Genomic DNA, 25,597 nt, shown 5'->3' with positions numbered 1-25,597 from the left:
TAAGCGGCATTGATTAAATACGCTGTCGAGAGTATATTGCAACAGTCAGGAAGTAAAAACACCATTATTTTTCTCCACAGGATAAATGATATATAAGTTATTCAATATATATATATATATATATATATATATATATATATATATATATATATATATATATATATATATATATATATATATATATATATATATATATTGAATAATCCTGTTTAACACTGTCATTTTATTCTGAATTAACTATGTTGCACTCGATTATTATGCAAACTCAGACAAGCTCCGGACCGTCAAAGCCCCGCCCATTCCAAGACCTCGCGCATTAGAATCGCATTCTATCCGTTTATTTGATTTCTGTGGTTTGAGACACAGCTGGACTGACAGCTCTGTACAGTAACAACCAAAGTCACGCGAGCTGAATCGTTTCTTCTCTTGGGTGGCTGTTATTGAAAGGCTTTAACTGTGGAGCTCTGCGCCTCTTTCCGGCCTTCATGTCAAGCCTTTGGGAGAGTGTGTATTCCGCAGTTCCCACTGTCCGCCCATAGCTTGTCCATGTCGCTCCGGCGCTTCTCGGGGGTCATGGAGAGCTCCGGGTCCGCCGAGCCCAGGGAGCTGTTCGAGGCCTGCAGGAGCGGAGACCTGGAGCGGGTGAAGAAGCTCGTGTGCCCGGAGAATGTAAACAGCAGGGACACAGCAGGGAGGAAATCCACCCCGCTGCACTTCGCTGCGGGTGAGCGCGACGCTCCTTCCTATTCCGTTCTAGTCGTTTTGTTTTCTAAACCAAGATTCTAATTAAACATGTACTTGCATTCTATTTTTCTATTATTTTTTGTTCTATCCTTTGATCTATATCATCATCAGAATCACTGGTATCTTATAATGTATCCCTAATACAACTGTATTTGCATATCATTAATAATTAATCAATTACAAAAGACAAAAGCTTAGCTTAATTCTGATCATTTATTGGGTCTTTGAGATGAATTAATTGCCGTTTTTGTTTGTTACTGTAAATATATAATTAAGTAAGCTACTGAGAACACCATGTGTTTTTATGTGTGTTAATATGTAATAGCTTTCTGATACACTTGAAATCCCATACTGACATTGTAATTAATATATTTACATGTGAAATGCAGAATAGACACGTTGTTGTTGTTGTTGTTTTATACTAAACTACAAATACTAATATTTTAAACTTTTAGTTTAGTCTAAGTATTGTGAAATCTTCCGAAGGCTTAAATTAATACACATATAAATTAATAATTTAGCAAATTAATAAAGTAAAAATACAAATATTAATTTAAAAGGAATTATTAAAAATACAATTTATAATATTTGTAAAAAAAAAAAAAAAAAAAAAAAAAAGTATATATATATATATATATATATATATATATATATATATATATAAATACAATTATTATTTAAAAAATAAAATAAACTGGACTGTGGTTCTCTATTATAAAAAAGGATGCACATGTTATGTTTCCAGTAACATTATAATATATACTTAATGTAAACTATTGTGAAAAATGGACTATTGATTATAAAGAAAAAATAAATGTCATGAAAATAAGTCCTACATCCCATAATGATTATAATTGTAATAGTAATTACTCCACTGGACATGTTATAAACACAACTATGTTGTTTTCATTATTTAAATTGGCAGTCAAAACTGTTTTTATTGATATTTTAGTGATTGATATTGAAGAAGTTCCCTGAAAATCCCAGTATTACAGCATAATGTTGAATCTGTTCCTGATGGAAGTGGTCCATCTATTAAGCCCACTCTTCTGTGGCAGGTTTTGGCCGTAGAGATGTGGTGGACTACCTCCTTCAGCACGGAGCAAACGTGCACGCCCGTGATGACGGTGGCCTCATCTCGCTCCACAACGCCTGCTCGTTTGGTCACGCTGAAGTCGTCAACCTGCTCCTGCAGCATGGGGCCGATGCCAACTCCAGAGACAACTGGAATTACACCCCGCTGCACGAGGCTGCCACCAAGGGCAAGATCGACGTCTGCATTGGTAAAGCCTCCGAGTAATAAAGTTTACGGAATATCTTCATAACAACTTGTTTTGATGAGAAAAGTACATTAAACTCGGATCTCAGTTGAATGTATAATGCAGCTGTATAAATCATGTTTGTCATTTGTAGTTTTGCTGCAACATGGTGCTGAGCCAACGATCCGAAACACTGATGGAAGGACAGCGCTTGACCTGGCTGAACCCTCCACCAAAGCTGTGCTGACCGGTGAGCTCTCGAACCTCACGCTTGCTTCTCTGGTAGTGTTTGGAATCAAGATCCAGTTCTAATCCAGAACTGGTCTGCAGTCTCAGGGCTCGCAACATTCAAGCGTTTTAAACCCTTCAAGCACATGAAGAGGCTAAAGAGAATTCAATTCAGTTATTGCGTGCTGTTTTCTGTGCGCACACACTCGGACAGCCACATTTCAGACATGCACGAACATGGAATTGAAATCGCATGTGCATCATTATATTGGATCCATGTATTTGGTCTTAAAGGGGCAGCGGCCTATTAACAGCTGCTGTTCCATAAGCGCCACCTGCTGTCAGAGAGTGACATTTACATCTCATCCAGCTCATCTGCTGTTTCTGTTTCTTTTAGATTTTTTATGTAGTATAGTTAAAGACAGACCATTCTGTTTTTGCTTCGGATTTCGAAAATATGCAATCTGAATAACACATAATTAACATCTTTGTTTGGATCGTGATTAAAATGCAGTGGTCGCCTTTGATTTAAAATGGAAAGAGAACAGGCAAAGCAGTTTGTTTAGCTACATGAAGAGATTTCTTTTATTTGTATTACTAATTTATTTGTTAGCCAATATAGTTGCCGCACATCCTTTTGAAACACTTGCTTCTGATTCCCATAATTCCCATTTCCCTTTTCTCTATTTGTTTATAAGGCTAGTAATTGCCCATTTACTCCAGGCTGACATGTTCTCCTGGTGAGGCTCAAATGAGATTTCCATTTATGTTAATATACTTCATTCTTTCTTAAATCTAGGTGACTATAGAAAGGATGAACTCCTCGAGAGCGCAAGGTAATAACAATTTAAGCTCAGTAATGTTCAGGAGACCTGAGGAGAGATGAAAATTGCTGAGCTGAATTGCTGTCGTGACTCGCATTGTTCCTTTAATTGACTTGCCGCTCAATGCTTTTATACAGAAGTGGAAATGAAGAAAAACTGATGAGCCTCCTCACACCATTAAATGTGAACTGTCACGCTAGTGATGGAAGGAAGGTGATTTATTGAATTAAATATGCTAATGTTATCTCCATACCTGCTTGACAGTGCAATTGTTAATGTATAACCATATTCAAATGTTTTCCCTTTTCACATAAAATACATAATGTAGCCCGGCATTTAATGTTTGAATAAATAGTTTGCATATGTGTTTCTGAATGGATTGTTTGTTGGTTTCAGTCCACGCCTCTGCATCTGGCCGCGGGTTATAATCGTGTGCACACAGTGCAGCTGTTGTTGCAGCATGGAGCAGACGTGCACGCTAAAGACAAAGGGTACGATGTTTGTCTCCAGTGTGACTTAAAGTGCAGATTCAGTTCAGCTCTATGCTGTCAGTTAGCACAGAAATAGTTACTCTTAATAAAAAATAAATAAATAAATAGATCCTCTTAATTTTGTAATAAATCATATAAAACTTGTGTTTACTGTAAAGCACTCCCAATGGAAGTCTACGGGTCAAGATGCACTGTAGGCATAACTCCAGTCTTTTTTTTTTTTTTTTTTGTATGCTTGTGCGTGTATCATGCAAATGTAGATGCTAGATGTAGATGAGTTTGTTTCTTCATCAGAACAGATTTGGAGAAATAGCATTACATCACTTACCCACCAATGGATCCTCTGCAGTGAATGGGTGCCGTCAGAATGAGAGTCCAAACATCTGATAAAAACATCTCAATAACCCACAAGTAATCCACACGACTCCAGTCCATCAGTTAATGTCTTGAGAAGTGAAAAGCTGCATGTTTGTAAGAAACAAATCCATCATTAAGGTGTTTTAATCACCTCTGAACAAAGTAGTCCGTCATCCTTAATAACGCTTCCTCCAGTGAAAAAGTCCTCTCACATCAAAATCCACCAATTTTTTTTATTGTTTTGGCTTGTAAACAGTGCTTGATCTGTGCATATTTCGCTCCTAATCTGGACAAGACAACTTTTTCATTAGAGAAAGCCTTATTATGGGATTAGAGGATTCATATTTTATCCAGAACCAAAGTTTTAATGATGCAAACACACAGCTTTTCACTTCTCGAGATGTTAATGGATGGACTAGAGTAGTGTGGATTATTGTGATGTTTTTATCAGCTGTTTTGACTCTCATTCGTTCTGACGGCACCCATTCACTGCAGAGGATCCACTGGTGAGCAAGTGATGCAATGCTAAATTTCTCCAAAAGTGTTCCCATGAAGAAACAACTCATCAACATCTTGAATGGCCTGAGGGTAAGTCAATTTTCAGCAAATGTTCACTTTTAGGTGAACTATTCCTTTAGTATCAGTGCATCCTTGGTTGAAAAATTGATGTAACTTGGTAAAGATGAGGTTAGTATTTAATTTGATTATACTAGTCTAATGTTAGCATGTATAATTATGGCTATGCTTTCAAAACCGAATGTGTCAGAAATACTTACTTAACTTTGAATCCAAGCATTCATTTAAAGGCCGTGTAGTCAAAAGTAAAAAATCTCAACAAAGTACTCACAAAACCTTGTTGGTCTTGTGTTAACAGTGATCTTGTGCCTCTTCATAACGCCTGTTCTTATGGTCACTATGAGGTAGCAGAGTTGCTTGTAAAGGTAGGTCTGTTTAATGTTATACACACTTTATTTGTCTGCTATCTTGTTCTGAATTTGTTGGTTTTAGCTGAAGTGGTAGACTCCATCTGTTCATTTTTACGCAGCATGGTGCCTGTGTCAACGCTATGGACCTGTGGCAGTTCACACCTTTACACGAGGCAGCCTCAAAAAACAGACTAGAGGTCTGTTCACTCCTGCTCAGCTACGGTGCCGACCCAAACTTCCTCAACTGCCACAACAAGAGCGCCATCGATCTGGCCCCGACCGCCCTGCTGAAAGAGCGCCTGGCATGTAAGCGCGTGACTGCTACAAAGACCAGCTCTCCTTTTGTTTGAGTCGTCATTGACTGACAGGGTGCCGCTCTCTGTTGCAGATGAGTTCAGAGGTCACGCTTTGCTGCAGGCAGCACGTGAGGCAGACATGGCCCGCTTTAAAAAACACCTCTCTCTTGAGACCATCAACTTCAAACACCCTCTAACCCAAGAAACAGCGCTAGTAAGGACCTCTTTCTCTTCATGTGTATGTATGTATATATATATATATATATATATATATATATATATATATATATATATATATATACACACACACACACACACACACACACACACACACGATAGGTTTGTTGAACATATATATATATATATATATATACACATTTCATTATAGTTTTTTTATAATTATAGGTATCAGCACATTTAATAAATACATTAAAATACTGTAAATAATTATTATTAGATAGTCTCTTATGTTCACTGAGTCTGCATTTATTTGATCAAAAATGTAATAGTATTATATTGTGAAATTTTATTACAATTTAAAATAACTGTTTTCTATATTAATATATTTTAAAATGTAATTTATTACTCCAGTCTTCAGTGTCACATGATCTGTCAGAAATCATTCTAATATGCTGATTTGCTGCTCAACAAACATTTCTTATCATTATTATTATTCTTAGTGTTGAAAACTGCTATATTGATATACTGCTGCTTCATAATTTTGTAGAAACCGTGATAACATTTTCAGGATTCAAAAAAACACCATTTAAGTATTTAACATGTCTTTACTCTCACTTTTGATCAGTTTAATGCATTTCTTCTGAATAAATGTATTAATTTCTCAATCAAAAAAAAAAGATAAATAAATCCTACGTACCATAAACGTATAACCATTTTTTTTTCTGGAACTTCATCCAAAAAATTATTTTGATCACAATTTATTTAAAATGCTTAAAACAGTATCCAATTATATCTAAATCCTGTTTGATAAACCACATTTGAAGACATTAAAAATACCTGCTATGCTATCTTCCCACCTGTTAACACCTGTGAGTGCTACAAATGAACACTGAGCGTCCAAAGAACATTTTTAATGAGGGGTTTATAGGACTTGAAGTGAATAAAAGAGATTTCTGTGACTGATCTTTGATAGCATTGTGTCTCCACGTCGGCGTATCCCAAGAGGAAACAGATCTGTGAACTGCTGCTCCGGAAAGGAGCCAACGTCAATGAAAAGAATAAAGAGTGAGTCAGTCAGTCAAGTTGTTCAAAGGATTTAGCACATGACTTTATATCATATCCAGTAATGACTTCGGGATCTTTCACACAGCTTCCTCACACCTCTGCATCTTGCCGCTGAGAAGTCCCACAATGACATCATCGAGGTGTTGGTGAAACACGAGGCGAAGGTAAGTGAGATTTTTCACAGCTGCAGTAAAATATACTCAATTATACACAGGAATCTAGGAATGAAAATACATAAATCTATGATTGGACATAAAATCATAATTGGACCATTTCATTTTTGTAATACTACATGATCCAGTGATTTCCCAAGAACATCCTGTGTCTCTTAAACTACCATATTTTTTTACTCTGAAGTTCTGGCGACCACTGCTGCTGTTTTGCACTGTAAATTTTTCCTGTCAGCATGTTGTAGTTGTTTTGTGCAGGTGAATGTGGTAGATAACTTGGGCCAGACAGCGCTGCACCGCGCGGCTCACTGCGGCCATCTGCAGACGTGTCGTGTGCTCCTGAGTGTTGGATGTGACCCACTCATCACCTCCCTACAGGGCTTCTCACCCTCCCAGCTCGCCAATGAAAGCATTCAGGAGATACTGCAAGGTGGCATTAAGATCAGATTCACCATTTACTCACCTACGTGTCCATCCAAACCTTTATGACACTCTTCTTTGAAATTTCAAAAAAAAGAAATTTAGCAGAATGTTCATGCTGATTCATTATACATTGAGTTGAAAAATTGAGTAGTGCTTTAAAAACTTCAGGGGTGCAATGAAAATGTATCTTATGTATTTATAAATAAGGTGTGTTTTCTTAATAAAGGGCACAAGGAGAAATTTACAAGCAGAATGATTGAATTTATTAGGAAACAATATGTCCACTATATTTAATAATGAATATATAAATAATAATTAAGACATTTGTTATACCATTAAAACATTTAAGGCTTTTTATGATCTTAAATGTCATGCAACTGCTTTTTTAAGATGGGGGCTTTAATTTCCACATGTTCCTAATTTTTTTTTTTTTTACAGTTAACACACATCTACTCTTAGTCTCATATGCGAGTGAAACGCTCACACTGTGAGCCCTGTAAGGTGCTAAAGTGCCATGCTTGCAGTTATGGAAAATGTTTTTTGATTTCTAGAAGGAGCATTTACAGGCAACTCAGATACAGACAGGCAGCTGTTAGAAGCCTCCAAATCGGGAGATCTGGAAGTCGTAAAGGTAAGGACACTTTTTCTCCCATGTAGTTGTAAATCATTATGAATTTGATTATACCAGATTTCAGCATTAGGTCTGATATATGGTATTTTTACCTTTCCATGTAGAAGCTCTGTACTCTTCAGAACGTGAACTGTAGAGACGTTGAGGGAAGGCAGTCCACACCTCTGCACTTTGCTGCGGGATACAACCGTGTGGCTGTGGTGGAGTATCTGCTGCAGCACGGAGCCGATGTACACGCTAAAGACAAGGGGTGAGATGTGCACCTCTACAAAACCACAGCAAAAAAAATGATGTTTCCACAATTGACTAGAGCTTGCAGTCTGAATCGAATTAAATGAGTCTGTTTACTATGAAATAATACAAAAACAATGAATAGACAACATCTTACTGTTTCACTTGGCTGCATTCTCATGAGCGAATGACTTGTATGGAGGACCAAACCTGCAGAAATTGAAAATAAATGAATGAAAGATTGTAGTAAAAGGAACAAGAATAATAGAATATATGACTTTATAAAAAAAATACAATTCATTTTTAATTACATTTAGCCCTGAGTATATATATAATCTTTTTTACTTTTTCTTTGTTTTATCAAGTCATTTAATCTTTTTTTTGTATTATTATTACATTTATTCACTGATTTTTCATTACTGCCGGTTTGGGCCTCCATACAGTGGTGTGGCATTAAAGTAATAATAAAGTACATCAAATATGATATGAAATTTATTGAAATTGACACAAACATATTCTCTCATGAAACAGACATGCACCTCATTCAATAAAATAGATTAAAAAAAATTGTAATTAAGATTACAGCCACAAATGTATTGTTAGATAAATAAAATACAATGAAATTAATTATTAAAGTGCCGCTATTATGGATTTTTGAAAATTACCTTTCATGCAGTGTGTAACACAGCTCTAAGTGAATGAAAACATCCTGCAAAGTTTTAAATCTGAAAGTGCATCACATATAAACAAAGTCCTTTTAAGACAAGTCATGTCACTCTGCGGCCATCTTTGAAACGCATGCAAGTGCAACTCCTATCTCTTTGAATGGGGAAACATCAAATTCTCCAAAACTGTTTACTAAGCTTGTGATTAAATTTCATATTTGAAATCACCAAAGAAATCTGACAACAACTGTCCCATAAATGTTACTACCTTTGCTCGAATAGCATTATAAAAAGCATATTTTTCAGGCTAGCTCAGCCAGTGCGCATGCGCAGTCCTGAAAGCATGTCTCAGCGCGCTGACTGTTTCAGACTGTTATAGCAACCGGGACGCTTCTAACGGCAGCTGCAGTGACGCGCTGACTTTACCAATTAGCGATTGGCAATTTCATTCAGAAGGTGGGGCTTCCTGCGGTTAAGCGGCCATATTGAACATTGCATTATTCCCCGTTCAAAACTATACGAGTGACACGTCTTGGGTATTCTATAGTCTTTGTCTTTGGTATTAAGTAATTGTCTCTCAAAAGAAAGAGTCGACTCTGAATCTTTGAAACGAGTCGTTTTTAAAACGAATCCCAAGCCGTTTCATTGTGACATCAACATCAACAAATTAGCATATTGCCAGCATACTTGTTGGTCTTTTGGTCTGAATGAAAATGCAAATTCATTTTTAGCCACTAGGTGCCCCTTTGGAGCATTAAAAATAGCAGTTTCCGAGCTAACGGTGTACACAAAGCAGCTTCACAAACGCTGTTTATCAGGCATTACAGGCAAAATGAAATGAAAATGAAATGAAAATGAGACCAATCAGACCAATCACCGCTGATTAGCGTCACGCAAAAAATAAAAAATTAATCGTTAAACGAAACGTTTTGGAGTCACTGACTAAATAAGGTAAAAATAAATGCATATTATAAGAAATGAAAGTGTTTTTTGACCTTGCATGCATGTCAGCCTGTTGTTGGCGACTCCCAAAACCAAAATATTAACCTCTCATTACCCATAATTGGGGCACTTTAAAATAAACTATAAAAATCTTAAATAAATAGTAAAACATTAAAATATTTTCCAGAAATAGTATTGGCTTATTTAGTTACTACTGTAATTAGTATAAGAATTTCTTGAATTCTATAAGAAACCTGAGTAAAACTCATGTCGTTTGCTACATAGTGGTCTGGTTCCCTTGCACAACGCCTGTTCCTATGGGCATTATGAGGTGGCTGAGCTCCTTGTCCTTCATGGTGCTGTGGTTAACGTGGGCGACCTGTGGAAGTTCACCCCACTGCATGAGGCAGCCATCAAGGGCAAATATGAGATCTGCAAACTGCTGCTTCGGGTATTGAAAAACTCTTGATTGAAATCCACTGTTCAGTCTTTGAATTGAATCATTTGAATCATTTCCACTATTACTTTGTTTAGCGCTATGTTCACTACAGTATAACGAAGTACTTCCTTGACACAGCATGGTGCCGACCCAACCAAGAAGAACCGTGATGGAAACACCCCTCTGGATTTGGTGAAGGACGGAGACACAGACATTCAGGATCTGCTCAGGGGTGACGCAGCACTGCTGGACGCCGCCAAGAAAGGCTGCTTAGCTCGGGTTAAAAAGCTCTGCACTCCAGATAACGTGAACTGTCGAGACACGCAGGGACGGCATTCCACCCCGCTGCACCTGGCAGGTAGGTGTAGATCAGAGTATGATGCTTTCACTTATATGATATGATACCGGACTAAAATATCTTGATACTACTACTGAACCGATACTACGATAAAAACCAACTGGAACAGAATGATTCACATGGAGCTTTTAGTTATTTTAGCTATTTAAAAAAAAAAAAATTTAAATGCTTTTTGAGCATTTCATCCCTCTTTAAAAAATAAAAATAAATAAAAAAATCACATGCCAGTGCCACTCCACAGGACTATGGTGAGCAACTACCAAGCCTATAGGTTGTATAGATGTTTGCAACATTGGTTAGTTAGCTAAAAGGATAAAGCCAAATTAAGCTGCAGTCACACTGCACTTTGAGCATGCGAAATTTGTTCGGACGTTGCAACGGTCGTGATATGACGTCATGCTCTGCAGCGTCTTTTTAAAATCTTAAATTCAACACATAAACAATAATAATACACCTAAGATGTAAAAACATACAATCTACTCCACTTTCCTGCAGCGCTGCAGTTTTACATTTAAATTTTTTTAATTCAGATAGGAGGTCATGCTGTGACGTATCGATCTGCCGTTGGTCACACGTTGTCACGTGCAAAATTCACAGTCCAGAGTTCACCAAGTTTAAACTTTGGAATGCAGTGAAATGCGAAAACTTTTCGCACAGGCTTGCATTTCCGGTCTGACGCATTCGCATGCATATGAATGCAAATCAATGGAATGAAAAGTGTAGTGTGACCGCAGCTTTAGACAGTTATTATTGACCTCAATTGCATATATCGTGCAACACTAATACACAGTGAATATGACATAGCAAGCCAATAAGAATCAGTGTACCGGGGTCAAAATCAAGGATTTATGACTGGTTTTTAATCGCAAAACCAGAATCTGTAGATCCATGCTTTGTAAGGCCTACTACATTTGCATTCTGGACTGGTCTTGCAGCTAAATGCAAATAGTCATGAAAAAATAGGTTGGTCTATGAAGATGGTCAACAAAATGTTGCTTCTTTATCTAGGCAGTATCTATCTAGTTATCTAGCATTTGGTTAGTTTCAATCTGCGCTTTTCATTAATTTTTTGTGGAACTGTAAAGGGAAGACAATCAGGAAGCAGGAAGTGCATTTGGAAATGTGTAATTTAGTAACTCTAGTAATTCTAGCATGTTTTTCAGTTTGTGAAAAATGTTTATAATAAATGTAATTGATACTTTAGATTTGACCCTGTTTTTAGCCTTTTCATGGACCCCTGGGATCCCAGACCCCATTTTGAAAACCTCTTATCTAATGGACATTAATGATAACGACAGCCTCTATTTTTATTATATGCATGCATATTTAACATTTCTGTGCAAAGCCCTAAAGGAAATCATATAGGTTTTTTTAACCAAGTTTAATATGAATAAATTGAATGAACTAAACTGTATGTGTCAGGCTGACACTGTACATAACATAAACACAATTTCAACATTTCGTGATCATGTCAGTCCTATTCTAAGGTCTCAAATTAAGAGTAATATACTTGAAATATGGAAGAAAAAAAATGAAAGTGGATATTTTCATGATGGTGGTGTTTGATTTATGTGTATGTTTAGCTGGCTATAATAATCTGGAGGTGGCTGAATATCTGCTGCAACACGGGGCAGAGGTGAACTCGCAGGATAAAGGTGGACTCATTCCTCTACACAACGCTGCGTCTTACGGGGTGAGTGCTGCTCAATTAAAGCTACATATATCTAACATGACAAAAAAAAATACTAGTTTTACTCAAAAAAGTTTGTGAGGGGGAAAAAATGTATTGTTTTCTAAAACAGAGGTGCTTGTTTTAAAGTAATCTTTATTTTTGGTTGCTTTTGAAAACTTCGGTTGGGTGTAAAATTTCATTGACTTTTCTCAAAATAAATAAAAAACATATATATATATATATATATATATATATATATATATATATATATATATATATATATATACACACACACACACATAAAGGATTATTAGAAACACCATACTAATACTGTGTTTGACCCCCTTTCGCCTTCAGAACTTCTTTAATTCTACGTGGCATTGATTCAACAAGGTGCTGAAAGCATTCTTTAGAAATGTTGGCCCATATTGATAGGATAGCATCTTGCAGTTGATGGAGATTTGTTGGATGCACATCCAGGGCACGAAGCTCCCGTTCCACCACATCCCAAAGATGCTCTATTGGGTTGAGATCTGGTGACTGTGGGGGCCATTTTAGTACAGTGAACTCATTGTCATGTTCAAGAAACCAGTTTGAAATGATTCAAGCTTTGTGACATGGTGCATTATCCTGCTGGAAGTAGCCATCAGAGGATGGGTACATGGTGGTCATAAAGGGATGGACATGGTCAGAAACAATGCTCAGGTAGGCCGTGGCATTTAAACGATGCCCAATTGGCACTAAGGGGCCTAAAGTGTGCCAAGAAAACATCCCACACCATTACACCACCACCACCACCAGCCTGCACAGTGGTAACAAGGCATGATGGATCCATGTTCTCATTCTGTTTACGCCAAATTCTGACTCTACCATCTGAATGTCTCAACAGAAATCGAGACTCATCAGACCAGGCAACATTTTTCCAGTCTTCAACTGTCCAATTTTGGTGAGCTCGTGCAAATTGTAGCCTCTTTTTCCTATTTGTAGTGGAGATGAGTGGTACCCCGTGGGGTCTTCTGCTGTTGTAGCCCATCCGCCTCAAGGTTGTGCATGTTGTGGCTTCACAAATGCTTTGCTGCATACCTCAGTTGTAACGAGAGGTTATTTCAGTCAAAGTTGCTCTTCTATCAGCTTGAATCAGTCGGCCCATTCTCCTCTGACCTCTAGCATCAACCAGGCATTTTCCCCGACAGGACTGCCGCATACTGGATGTTTTTCCCTTTTCACACCATTCTTTGTAAACCCTAGAAATGGTTGTGCGTGGAAATCCCAGTAACTGAGCAGATTGTGAAATACTCAGACCGGCCCGTCTGGCACCAACAATCATGCCATGCTCAAAATTGCTTAAATCACCTTTCTTTCCCATTCTGACTTTCAGTTTGGAGTTCAGGAGATTGTCTTGGCCAGGACCACACCCCTAAATGCATTGAAGCAACTGTCATGTGATTGGTTGATTAGATAATTGCATTAATGAGAAATTGAACAGGTGTTCCTAATAATCCTTTAGTTGAGTGTGTATATTATAATAATTCTTTTTTAAATAAATGATATATATATTGTTATATGAAATGAGCAAAATTGCCAATTATTCATTTATTTTTATTAAGGTTTCCGCGGGTCCTTAAAAAGTCTTTAAGGGTTAGTTCACCCAAAAATTTAAATTAGGCTGCGTTTTACTCACCCCCGAGGCATCCTAGGTGTATATGACTTTCTTCTTTCAGACGAATCCAGTTGGAGTTATATTAAAAATAGTCTTTGATCTTTCAAGCTCTATTGTTGCAGTCTGCGGGTGTTGCATTGCTTCAGTCCAAAAGACGTGAAATAAAAAGCACCCATTCATAAAAAAAGTGTCTTACACGGCTCCGGGGGGTGAACAAAGGCCTCCTGTAGCGAATCGATGCGTTTTGTAAGAAAAATATCCCAATGTTTTTCATATTTGTTTGCTTGGTCAATATCTTTGTGGGGTTTGGTCCTTTTGCAGTTGTAGGCTGTAAGGACTTTTGAAGTAATTGAAAGAATTGGGAGAGACTTCTAAAACTGTGGCCGACAGACCCAGAACAACTTCATAGCGTTGCTTTTACTAGAAAAAAAACTTTACATCCAACAATCCAAATCAAGCATTGAGCAGCCCTGTGGTATTAATGTTGTGTAATAAATTTATGGAATAATGTATTATTTCACATAATAACAGTAATATTAATAATAATATGTAATTTTATGTACAGTAGGCCAATTTTCATGTCTTATTTACTCATAAATGTAATCTTATTATTACAAGCTTTTGGTCTTTACTGAAATGAAGAAAAACATTCATCATGCTCTTTCTGGTTTATTAACCACAGTTGAACTACTTCTTGTTGTTTTGTTCAATTGGGAAAGCAGATTTGTATACATGTTATTCCTTGTTTCACTGAACCACAGAAGTCTGATGGTCTGTAGCGTAAAAGTCAACTAAATCAACATTTTGTTTCTGTAAAAGTCAGTTTTCCTTTCTCAACCTTTTCCCAGATATCTGAAATATTATAAAAAATATTAAATAGAACTATTATAAAAAGTGAAATGCATTACCTAAAATGAATGTTATGTTATTATTTTTTACCTTCATGTCTTTTCAAACCTGCATGACTTTCTTTCTGCCAACGAACACAGGAGGAGAATTTTTAAGTAATTATTCACAGTCTTGTTTGGAGTTTCTATCCATAAAATGAACAGGAATAAATTTGAGTAAAACACCAAACATGACAAAAAAAGCATCATAAATATACCTGTCATACTATAGTCATACAATAGCTATATATGAGAAACAGACCACTGTTTTCACAGCTGTCCAATTTAAATCTGGCACCACAAAACCTTTCTGCTGAAGAAAGAAATTCATACGGGTTTGGAATGACGTAAATTAAAAAAAGAAAAGAAAGATTTTATTTATAGTTGTGCAGGTGTTGTGTTCACCTCATCATATTTCATAATAACTTGTTGGGGAAGGGAAAAGGTGCAGTGCTGTGCATAGTCATATTCATGCAGCGACATTCAGCAGAAAGTGAAAGAGACAGCAACCCGAGAGCACGACCGTTCCCTGTGTTTCATTGCAGCATGTGGATGTGGCCGCTTTGCTCATCAAGTACAACGCATGCGTCAATGCCACAGATAAGTGGGCGTTCACTCCTTTGCACGAGGCGGCACAGAAAGGCAGGACCCAGTTGTGCGCGTTGCTTCTAGAGCACGGGGCCGACCCCACGCTCCGCAACCAGGAAGGCCAGTCGCCGCTGGACCTCGTGACGGTATTCTCTTTGTGTGTGCTTACTGGACAAGCCACATTGGGGAAGAAGATCTTTCTCCTTCTCGCCTTCCGCTTATTTATCCTTCTGTTTATTTTCTGCACCTATGCAGTTAGGCCTTCTCAACACCTTTTAATCATGCCAGGGAGAATTATCTCTAACTGTATGATGTCATAAACCTGTCTGTTTTATTTGGTTGGTGTTTTTTTTTTATTTTTCTTTTTTTTACTTTACTAATCATTCCATGCACAATTGCCTGAAAATACTGCACATTTGCACAAGCAGTGGATGTCTGGAGTGGAAAAAGATGCCCGTTTGATGCCTGGAGAAAGATGTGTAGAGGGATAGATCAACCAGAAATTAAAGTCATCATTTATGCACCTTATGGAAATCCACGGAGATGAGCAGCCTGAACATTCTTCAAACTAGGGCTTCAACTAGCAATTTTTTAAATGTATTTATTTATTTATTTATTTAATCAATTATTATAACTTTTTTTTTCCACTGATAAATCTATCAGTCATTGTCTGACCTTTTGGTTAACTTGTCAATAAATAACTATTTTATTAATTTCCACATTTAATTATTATTTTTTTAAATAGTGTCAAAAATTAAAAGCCAAGGCAAGGCAAGGCAAGTTTATTTATACAGCACATTTCGTACACAATGGTAATTCAAAGTGCTTTACATAAAAGAAGGTAAAATAATCATGAAGAAAAAGAATAACAAAAATAAAACAAGCAATTTTAAAAACATAAAACATGCAATTTTAAAACATTGGAAATGATTTAAAAATTGACTTATTTAAAATGAATTTAAAACAGTTAAAAATAGAAAATGATTTTACATAGAATACAGTGAATATGTAAAATACAGTGCAGAAATTCAGCCCAACAATGGCTAGTGCCAATTATAATTGGGCTACAGTTATTTATTAATTTATTGTTTGTTTCATGTACATTTCAAGGAAAGATATTTCGCAGGGAATCCTCTCATTTGGTACATTACTATCATATTAAAGGTTCAAATGTACCTTTAGAGCCCCAAACTGTTAAATTCAATTTCTATATCTTAGATATAATAAACACTCAAATAAAACTCAGTTGTATACAAACATTTACATTGCACATAACTTTGTTGTCATTAAAACTTGTGATATTTATTCAGACATACATAATTAAATGTGTAAATTAGCTGCTATCTAAAGCATCTTGGGAATCTTAAGATTTAAGAATCGATAACGTTATCGTTAAAATTAAGACTTTAACATTTTTGGGATATACAAAAGTCCATGTGTGACGTGGTAGAGAGTAGGGCTGCAAGATATATTGAAATATTATAAATATCTCAAATTTACATATCGCAAGGCCTTCAGAACTTCAGAAAGTCAAAGTTTTAGTTTGATGCAGATAGCTGTGATTTTTTTTTTTTTTATCATTTATATAAAATGTATCATTTTTATACATTTAAATAGAAATAAAAGTAAATAAATTTTACACACTTAAAGCACTATCATACTGCATTACTTCGCAAGTTATCACATTTCACTTTTTTTCTTCAATATAGTGCAGTGGAGAGAGTTTTTGTCCGTTTTGGAAGATGACAGACTCTTTATTTTTGGTGAACTATCTCTTTAATGTATGCATGCCAACAGCTTGCTTGTTTGAAATAAGCTGTTCTCATCTACGGATGTTTTCTTATTTGCATTTTTTTTCTCACACTCTACATGCTTGAGATGTGACAGACACTCACAGAAGTGTGTACTTAATGCAACAGTCAATTTGGGAGCCCTGCAAGTTGTTGTCACTTACATCAGGACTTTCTGACGTTGCACTGTCGGTCTCTCTAGGCGGACGATGTCCGAGCTCTCCTCACGGCAGCCATGCCCCCCTCAGCGCTGCCGGCGTGCTATAAACCCCAGGTTATCAGCGTCTCGGCCTCTGGGGCGGTGGTGCCATCAACTCTCAACTCGAGCCCCACACCGCTCTCTTCAGACTCCAGTATGGAGGGCCAGTCTGGGACCTTCCCTGAGCTGAGCACTCTTCTACCACCTTCTGGAGCTGAAGCGATCATAGACATAGAGAAGAAAGAGCAGGGTGGGTTTATGCAACATTAGTGTAGTCTTGCTTGTAGGAAACATTTTGTGACTGCTTAAAGTTTTCTTTAACCTGATGTTTTTTACAGGTCTAGCTATAGGGTTGAGTATCGGCCAGTTTCTTCACAACCTGGGATTGGAGCATTTGCTGGAGATCTTTGACAGAGAACAGGTATTTTCCTTTGTTTCAATCCTTATCGCACTTGAGTCTGAGTTGAGACAGTTGAATATAAGACCATGCCTATATGTTCTTAGACTTCGACTCAGACTACAGCACTTCTTTATTATCCTGCAGCCAGATTTGGGAAAGCTACTTTGAAACTTTTATCTCACAAAGCTAAAAGCTACTCATAATTTGAAGTAGTATAACTACATTAAATATACTGTTTTGAAAAAATACAGTACAAAAAGTAGCTAACTTAAGTGCAGTTAGTAATAATATTGCATGTTTATTTGTTGGAAATGGACATGTAGATGCAGATAAAATTAACGTTTAATAACAGTGTTGAGCAAAAATGTTTAAAATATTTAAAAATTTAAATATTGCACTCTATAGTATCATACTGAACTGACCAACAGCTTCAGTGCAGTTTGAAAAACAACAATATCTGAACAGCTGTGCATGTTCTAAGCAGGATCTTCTGTGAAGGTGTTAGTTATTTAGTTATACTTTATATACTTAAGACATCAAATAAATATTATAATATTATAATATTATAATAATACATTCTCCCCTCCTAAAACACTACAGTCCTACCCTTTATTCAAAAGACTTTTTGCATATGGCTCAGAGGTTTGTTTATACATTGCTTTATGCAAAATGTTGTTTATATAATGCTTTTTTTTTTTTGCCTTCAGCATCCAATAACGGCGTCCAGGTGGTAACAATTTGAATGCATAGTTCAGATGGTGCATTGTATCTCCACTTATAGCCAAACCTTTTCTCCTAACTGCTATTCCCAACATTTATCAGTAGAGAACTTGCTTTACTACAGTTTTTTCATTGAAAAACATGCTCTTCATACTTATAATTAACACAATCTTTCCATAAGAGTGCAACCAGCACCATATCGTCTGCATATTTATATAATTTATAATTTGTGCTTTGCATTTGCATCTCATTTGTACAGACAAACAAAACACATCCTTGAGGTGGCCCTGTGTTTAAAAACAGAATGTCTGATTTAACCCCCTGACACAGACTTGTTGTGGTCTATCTGTTAAAAAAAAAATTTAATCCAGTGAATTAGTACTCTGCTCACTACTAAAACTAAAATATGTTTTAACAGTAGATGTATAATCAATAAAAAAAAACACATGCATAGCCCTTTGCTTGTTGAAAATGTCTAGCAAATTTATTGACCATATCCTCTGTCCCACTTTGTGGCTTATAAGCAAATTACTTTGAGCAGTCCTGTGCTGGGCAGATGTACAGCAAACCATGACTGTCCTAAACACAACAGCCTTAACCCTTTAGCTTAAAAACATTTCACATAACAGGGCCATTTTTACAACAGGAATATGACAAGCATTGTAAAATATCTTAGCCCTTTTTAGGGTAAAATGATTCACAAGAATGAATCAGTGAACCATTTAAGATGTATCAGTTCACAAGAATGAATCAGATTTTCCAGTGCAACATATCTGAGAGAACCATTTAGGATGAACCAATTCACTAGAAAAAAATGTGACTTTCCAGTGCCGCATATGTGAGAGAACCATTTAGGATGAACCAATTCACTAGAATGAATCTGGCTTTCCAATAATACACTTGAGAACCATTTGTGATAAACCGATTCACTAGAAGGAAGCAGGCAATGCCACATATGTTAGAGAAAACCATTTAGCATGAACCGGTTCACTGGAATGAATCAAACTTTCCTGTACAACCTGTAGCAGCTTAGAAATAAATATGTGTAATCTGCTAATCTTTATTTAATTTCCCCCAAAGATGTTTAGCGGGCTGACTGAAATCTTGAGATGTACTAGAAGAACACGCTGTAAAGTAATCACTGATCAGTGCGAGCAATACATTAGTCATGAGCCTAGAGGTGTGAAATTAATACGAATCTGTGTCATTAGATAACTCTGGACGTCCTGGTGGAAATGGGCCATAAAGAGCTGAAGGAGATCGGCATCAACGCTTACGGTCACAGACACAAGATCATCAAAGGAGTGGAGAGACTTATTAGTGGACCTCAGAGTAAGAGCTGCTTCTCCTTTCATCCAGAAGAGTTCATTTGAGAGAATCCTTAATTAGAATCAGGGTTTAAGAATCACTTTGATCTTGTTTCCTCTAAGATCTCTGTTTAACATTGGATGTTTTTTCTCTGGACAAGGTCTAGTTATTATGGAAGCCTGTTTCTGCCACTGAATAAAACATTTGAAAAAGTTGATTGTGACTTTTTTTCTCGCAATTCTGACTCTTTTTTTTTTCTTCTCAGAACTGTGTGATATAAACTCACAGTTCTGTCTGCATCTACGAGAAAAAAGTCAGAATTGCGCAATTCTGTGAAAAAAGTAATGTGAGATGTAGATGTGAGACTCGCAGTTCTGACTTTTTTTTTTCTCGCAATTGCAAGTTTATATCTCACAATTCTGACTTTGCGTTTATATTTCACAATATTAATTTTTTTCTCAGAATTGCAAATTTAAATGTCAATTCTGATTTTTTTTTTTCACAATTGTGAGTTTATATTACGCAATTCTGAGAAAAAAAGTTAGAATTACGAAATGTAAACTTGCAAGAGAAGAGAAAAAGTCAGAACTGTGAGATAAAAAGTTGCAACTGCCTTTTCTTTTCAGTGGCAGAAACGGCTTTCATAACTTGGAATGTTAAACAATGTTAAGTTTTTTTAACACCAAAAGTCATTAACTTCAATCTTCCACCCTCTCTCTGAGAATTCATGTTAAATGTGATGGTTTTTTTTCTGTGCTGCACATTTAAAGCTTCTTACTCTACATTCCTTTTTTTAGCTACTTTTAATGTATGTCATTTAAAGGTTAATTCACCTAAAAATTTAAATTAGCTTGTGTTTTACTCACCCTCAAAGCATCCTAGCTGTATATGACTTTCTTCTTTCAAGTGTTGTATTAAGAGTTGTATTAAAAATTATTCCTGGCTGTATCGTTGTAGTCAGCGGGTGTTGCAGTTGAACAGTCCACATGTCGTCAAATAAAGCTCGCACATTCATAATAAAACGTGCCGCAGACGGCTCCGGGGAATGAATAAAGGCCCCCTGTAGCGAATCCATGTGTTTTTGTAAGAAAAATATCCATATTTCAAAAGTAATAAACACTTTTCTCTCAGTTCCGTTATCTGTCATACTCGGATCCGTTCCGGCGGATGACTTGGCACATATAATGCATAGTACGCACGCCTCTGAGATATGCTAGTCTCGCGAGTTTGTTTATAGGAGCAAAAGAAGCAAAGTTTCCTTACTTTAGCAAAGGAAAACCTGTCTCCTCTTGGTTTATATCAAAATTCTCCAACATTTTTCTTTACAAATCCTCGGTTTGTACTTCTAATTCGTGACTGCCGTTTGGTTTTGTTCTCTCTCCGCATTCGTCACTAATCACGCAGCGCTGTGTGTCTTACATCATCTGCCAAAACTGCTTCAGTGTATGAGAGTCAGCGGAAGTGAGAGAAAAGTGTTTATTAGATTTGAAATATGGATATTTTTCTTACAAAAACACATGGATTCGCTACAGGGGGCCTTTAAAAGTCAAATACACCTAGGATGCTTCGAGGGTGAGTAAAACACAAGCTAATTTTCATTTTTGGGTGAACTAACCCTTTAATTGCAGTTAGTTCACTTAATTAATTGGCATATCATGTTGATGAAAACTGATTTATTGCTCATATTACAAACTAACTGTATAATAGTTTTTTTTAAATTATTCTTGCTTTTGATTTCTCATAATATGACCTCTTTAAGGATCATGCTGAAGCTTTTGGTTTGCAGCTTAGTTATGTTTATATCCCATCACAGGTTTAAACCCTTACTTGACCCTGAACACGACCAACAGTGGAACAATACTGATAGACCTGTCTCCAGACGACAAGGAGTTTCAGTCGGTTGAGGAGGAGGTAGAGTTTCTCATTTCAATGATGTTGTGCTGATTTTTTTCATGTTTATCATTTTTCTCCTTGTGCGTCATCTGCCTGAGCCCCTAGAGATTTTGTTAAAAATAATCACAGTCTTCTTATCTATAAGTGTACCAGGAGAATCCAGTAATGGATGTACATGTTCAAGTGGCTTATGAAGCCATACAGACCAAGTAGCTAATTATTAAAACACCAAGGACGTGCTTTGTTTACTAGGGTTCTCTTGTGTCTTCTGTTTTGTTTCTTTGAACAGATGCAAAGTACGATAAGGGAACACAGGGATGGCGGTCATGCGGGTGGGGTTTTCAACAGATACAGCATTGTGAAGGTAAGAGATCTGAATGCCTTACTTCATCAATTAACATTAATCTACAGAACTAATGCTAAATTTTGGTAAAAAGTGGTCAAATAATTTCTTTCGGGTCAGATCCAGAAGGTGTGCAACAAGAAGCTGTGGGAGAGATACACCCATCGCAGAAAGGAGGTTTCTGAGGAGAACCACAACCATGCCAATGAACGCATGCTCTTCCACGGTGTGTCATATTATGCCATTCAAACAGAAGCCTTGCATTTTACGGTTGTATCCTTACATGCAAACATTTGAAAATCACACAGTTGTTTCCATTTTGCATAAAGTCTCATCCTGACAGCAAACGAGTATCTGATAGACTTCACTGCAATAGACAGCACACAACAGTATATACATTTTACATGTAAAAAGTAATCATTTTTCTTTATTTGATTGTTATCTAGTGTTTTGTTTTTTTACTTCTACTTTTAAATGGTTTGCATTCGTTTTAATTTGTACACCTGTTTTTTCATATTATGTTTAATTGCACATAGCCTACATAGATACACTTGCTATATTTGTTTTCATTGCTTTCAGATTGCACATGGTTTTGGGCTGGATGTGGAATAATTATTATTATTTTTTAATATTATTTACTTTTTTTTTTTTTTTATCATCTTTGGATTTTTCATCCAATAATTTGAAGTAATAATAGTTAGATTATTGAATTATGAAAATAATCATTAGTTGCAGCCTAATTCTGATCAACAGAACCTTGAGGAAATGCTTTATTTCTGCTTCCCCAGGGTCACCGTTCGTGAACGCCATCATTCACAAGGGCTTCGATGAAAGGCATGCGTACATAGGGGGAATGTTCGGGGCCGGGATCTACTTTGCGGAAAACTCTTCTAAAAGCAACCAGTACGTTTATGGAATAGGCGGAGGAACCGGGTGCCCTCTCCACAAGGACAGGTCGTGCTACATGTGTCAGAGGTGAGATCAGATCCCGTTACAGCGCATTAAAGCGGCTTCATGTTTCCCAGCACAATGTGTTTTGTCAGCAAAGTTTTGCCTTGTGGTGTAATTTTCCAAAACCTTGAAGAGAAATTGATTTCCTATTTCCTTTCTAAAGTGCTCATGCTCTTGATTCTTCCCTCTGTCTGCTCCTCCCAGACATCTTCTGTTCTGCCGTGTGACTTTGGGGAAGTCTTTCCTGCAGTTCAGCGCGATGAAGATGGCCCACTCGCCTCCAGGACACCACTCGGTCACTGGCCGGCCCAGTGTCAACGGTCTCGCTCTGGCTGAGTACGTCATCTACAGAGGAGAGCAGGTACTACAGCCACAGGGCCCAGGTTTTTCCATTTACACTCAGTATGATATAGCATTCACAACCCATTTTAATTCTAAGAGAAAAAGTGTAGGCCCGATTATTTTGAGGTTTACTGGAATGTGAAAGTGAGTGTTTTTATACCTGGGTTTGTAAAAGTTAAAACTAAAACCATAAAACCAACTTCACCTGAAATAAAATATTTGCCAAGGCAACATTTCTAATTTTTCATTTAGTTTAAATTAATGTGTTAATGTAACTAAATCAAAAACTGAAATAAAAATAAATTTAAACTATATAGACTTATTAAAAAAGCTAATAAAAAATGTCAAAAACATACATCATAATTACTAAAGCTTTAACTAAAATTTAAATGAAAACTATAATAATATCTCAATGATACTAAGTAACACTGTTTCATACCAGAATGAACCATTCACAATTTCTTTGTGCAAGTATTATAAAAAAGATTGCAAATATTGTTTTTTGTTTTGTTTTTACAATACTAGAGTTTACATTTTACATATGCATACAGTATATACTGTGTGTGTGTGTGTGTATATATATATATATATATATATATATATATATATATATATATATATATATATATATATATATATATATATATATATATATATATATATATATATATATATATTTATATATATATATATATATATATATATATATATATATATATATATATATATATATATATATATATATATTCAAAGGTTTGGAGTCTGTAAGATATTATTTTATCCTTTTGAAAGAATATGCTGACCAATGCTGTATTTATTTATTTATTTCATTAAAAAAATAATATTGTAAAATATTATTAAAGAGTTGTTTTCTATTTTAATATATTTAATATATATACTTATGGCAGAATATTCCATATATATATTCCGGTCATGCGAATCTGAATCTTCAGCATCATTTCTCCAGTCTTCAGTGTCACATGATCCTTCAAGAATCATTCTAATATACTGATTTACTGTTCAAAATTTCTTTTTTCTTATTATTAAAATTAATGTTTTGAGGAACATGTGATTTTTTTTTTTCAGGTTTCATTGATGAGTAAAAAGTTAAAAAGCAGAGTGTTTATTTAAACATACATGCTTTGTACAAAGAATGAAATAAATGTTGAGTAAACAAAAAAAAAGCTTAATAGGCTAGTTAAAAGTGTTCATTTCTTTCAAAAAAAAAACAAAACAAAAAAAAAACACCTACAATGATATATATTCTCTCAAGTGACACTAATGTTTTTTTTGTTTGTTTGTTTGTTTTTTCATTTTTCATCCCAAGGCTTATCCTGAATATCTGATCACATACCAGATCATCAAACCGGACAGTTCTACAGACTAACACCCAGGAGCAGAAACACATCTTTCCATCTCAAAGGAGAGAAACTGCTTGATATTGCATGCATTTATTTATACAATGTATAATTCTTTTCTCTTCCTACAGCTGTCTGCTTTTATATCATCTACAGCAGCTTATTAATCAAATTTTAGACACAAGCCTCACCGGTTCAGTCACTTACACTGGTTACAAAACTTCCATTTCCTTTCCTTTTCTGTCACAAAGTTTAACTTATTTATTTTACAAAGACAATTGTATATATTTTGTACTAATTTATTGATTGATGTTTGTATCATAAGAGTTTTATGCCTGAGTTGTAAATGTTGGCCAGTTTTCAGTGGGAATACAGGGTCTTTTGAAGTTTTTTTTTCAGCTGAAAAGCATCCAGTATTCAGGATAAAGATTATTTGGCAGAACAGCACGAGACTTAATCCAAGTATCAAATTATCTTACAGTGTCCTCTTGTCTGTGTTGTTGCGCTCTCAAAAAGTATGAATTGAACTCTGCTGTGACGATGTAAAACTGGTGTGTGTTACACAGCTGAACGAGAAGACAAACTTAATATTCCTTTCGTTCTCACTCTGCAGTATATTGGGTGCTGAAGTAGTTTCTGGGTTTTGATAAGAAAATGCTGGGGTGTTTTTTTGTTTGTTTTTGTCCGTCAGAATAGCCCAGGAGTACTTGTACCCTGTTGTGCATGTCATGTCAAGTTTTCCTCTTGCAGTGTCATGTTTAAGATGTTTACTTTGTCCTACAACAACAGCGTCGCTAACATAATGAACAATTAAAGAGAAACTTTTTTATAAATCTTTGGTATTGTTTCTGTCATTATCACACAAAGTTACAGTTACAGCATCTCAATGTGCGCATTTGTGAAACTAACAAATGTCCAACAGGGGCCACTATTGTGCTTCAGCTGAAACTGAAAAGCCAAAACTTTAAACCTTAGCAACAGTGCTGTGATGGTAATATTAACAAAGGCATCAAGGTGTTTTAACTTTAAACAGTCCATAATCCATAGTAACGCTTCCTCCATTGAAAAGATTTATCCTCTGTTTTCCTCTCACATCAAAATGCAAAGACATTTGTTTAGAACCGGTTTTGCTTATAAACGGTGCTTGATCGGTCCATATTTCTCTTCTTATTCAGACGAGACGACAACTGGAGAAAGAAATAGTATTTTAGCCGGAAGCAACAGTTTGAATATGAGGCTTTGCAAAGATCCACCCCA

The 25,597-nt window shown here is 36.0% G+C and overlaps 1 protein-coding gene across 5 annotated transcripts; it reads left to right on the top strand.

Annotated features, from left to right (window-relative positions):
• Positions 1-270: 270 nt before the first annotated feature.
• Positions 271-25,173, top strand: LOC109083997 (poly [ADP-ribose] polymerase tankyrase-2). 5 transcript variants are annotated; one of them, XM_042767195.1, is made up of 28 exons: positions 273-724; positions 1,803-2,027; positions 2,158-2,253; positions 3,031-3,067; positions 3,193-3,268; positions 3,452-3,546; positions 4,778-4,844; positions 4,949-5,135; positions 5,218-5,339; positions 6,279-6,370; positions 6,456-6,534; positions 6,799-6,970; positions 7,515-7,594; positions 7,699-7,844; positions 9,718-9,883; positions 10,010-10,229; positions 11,813-11,922; positions 14,994-15,182; positions 17,029-17,275; positions 17,364-17,446; positions 19,226-19,279; positions 19,357-19,477; positions 21,267-21,364; positions 21,636-21,710; positions 21,810-21,915; positions 22,478-22,664; positions 22,845-23,001; positions 24,310-25,173. In XM_042767195.1, exons 1-28 carry the CDS (start codon positions 547-549, stop codon positions 24,367-24,369), a joined length of 3,525 nt encoding a protein of 1,174 aa, XP_042623129.1. In that variant the 5' UTR covers positions 273-546; the 3' UTR covers positions 24,370-25,173. The 5 variants fall into 5 exon arrangements, 4 of the variants coding, with proteins under 4 accessions (XP_042623129.1, XP_042623131.1, XP_042623130.1 ...); XR_006161295.1 differs by lacking the exon at positions 24,310-25,173 and having other exon boundaries at positions 271-724; positions 21,784-21,915; XM_042767197.1 differs by lacking the exon at positions 14,994-15,182 and having other exon boundaries at positions 274-724.
• The last annotated feature ends 424 nt before the right edge of the window (positions 25,174-25,597 follow it).

This window comes from Cyprinus carpio, chromosome A12 (genome assembly GCF_018340385.1).
Source record: "Cyprinus carpio isolate SPL01 chromosome A12, ASM1834038v1, whole genome shotgun sequence".
NCBI lineage: Eukaryota > Metazoa > Chordata > Actinopteri > Cypriniformes > Cyprinidae > Cyprinus > Cyprinus carpio.
The sequence above is the reverse complement of the archived record's forward strand: the minus strand, read 5'-3'. Positions and strand labels throughout refer to the sequence as shown.

What these genes read in the sequence shown, in the direction of transcription:
- LOC109083997 (XM_042767195.1), top strand. Translation starts at nt 547, where the DNA reads ATGTCGCTCCGGCGCTTCTCGGGGGTCATGGAGAGCTCCGGGTCCGCC. An exon ending in ACAACGCTGCGTCTTACGGG is followed by an intron (nt 11,923 to 14,993) that starts GTGAGTGCTGCT and finishes GTTTCATTGCAG; the next exon opens with CATGTGGATGTGGCCGCTTT. An exon ending in CATAGAGAAGAAAGAGCAGG is followed by an intron (nt 17,276 to 17,363) that starts GTGGGTTTATGC and finishes TGTTTTTTACAG; the next exon opens with GTCTAGCTATAGGGTTGAGT.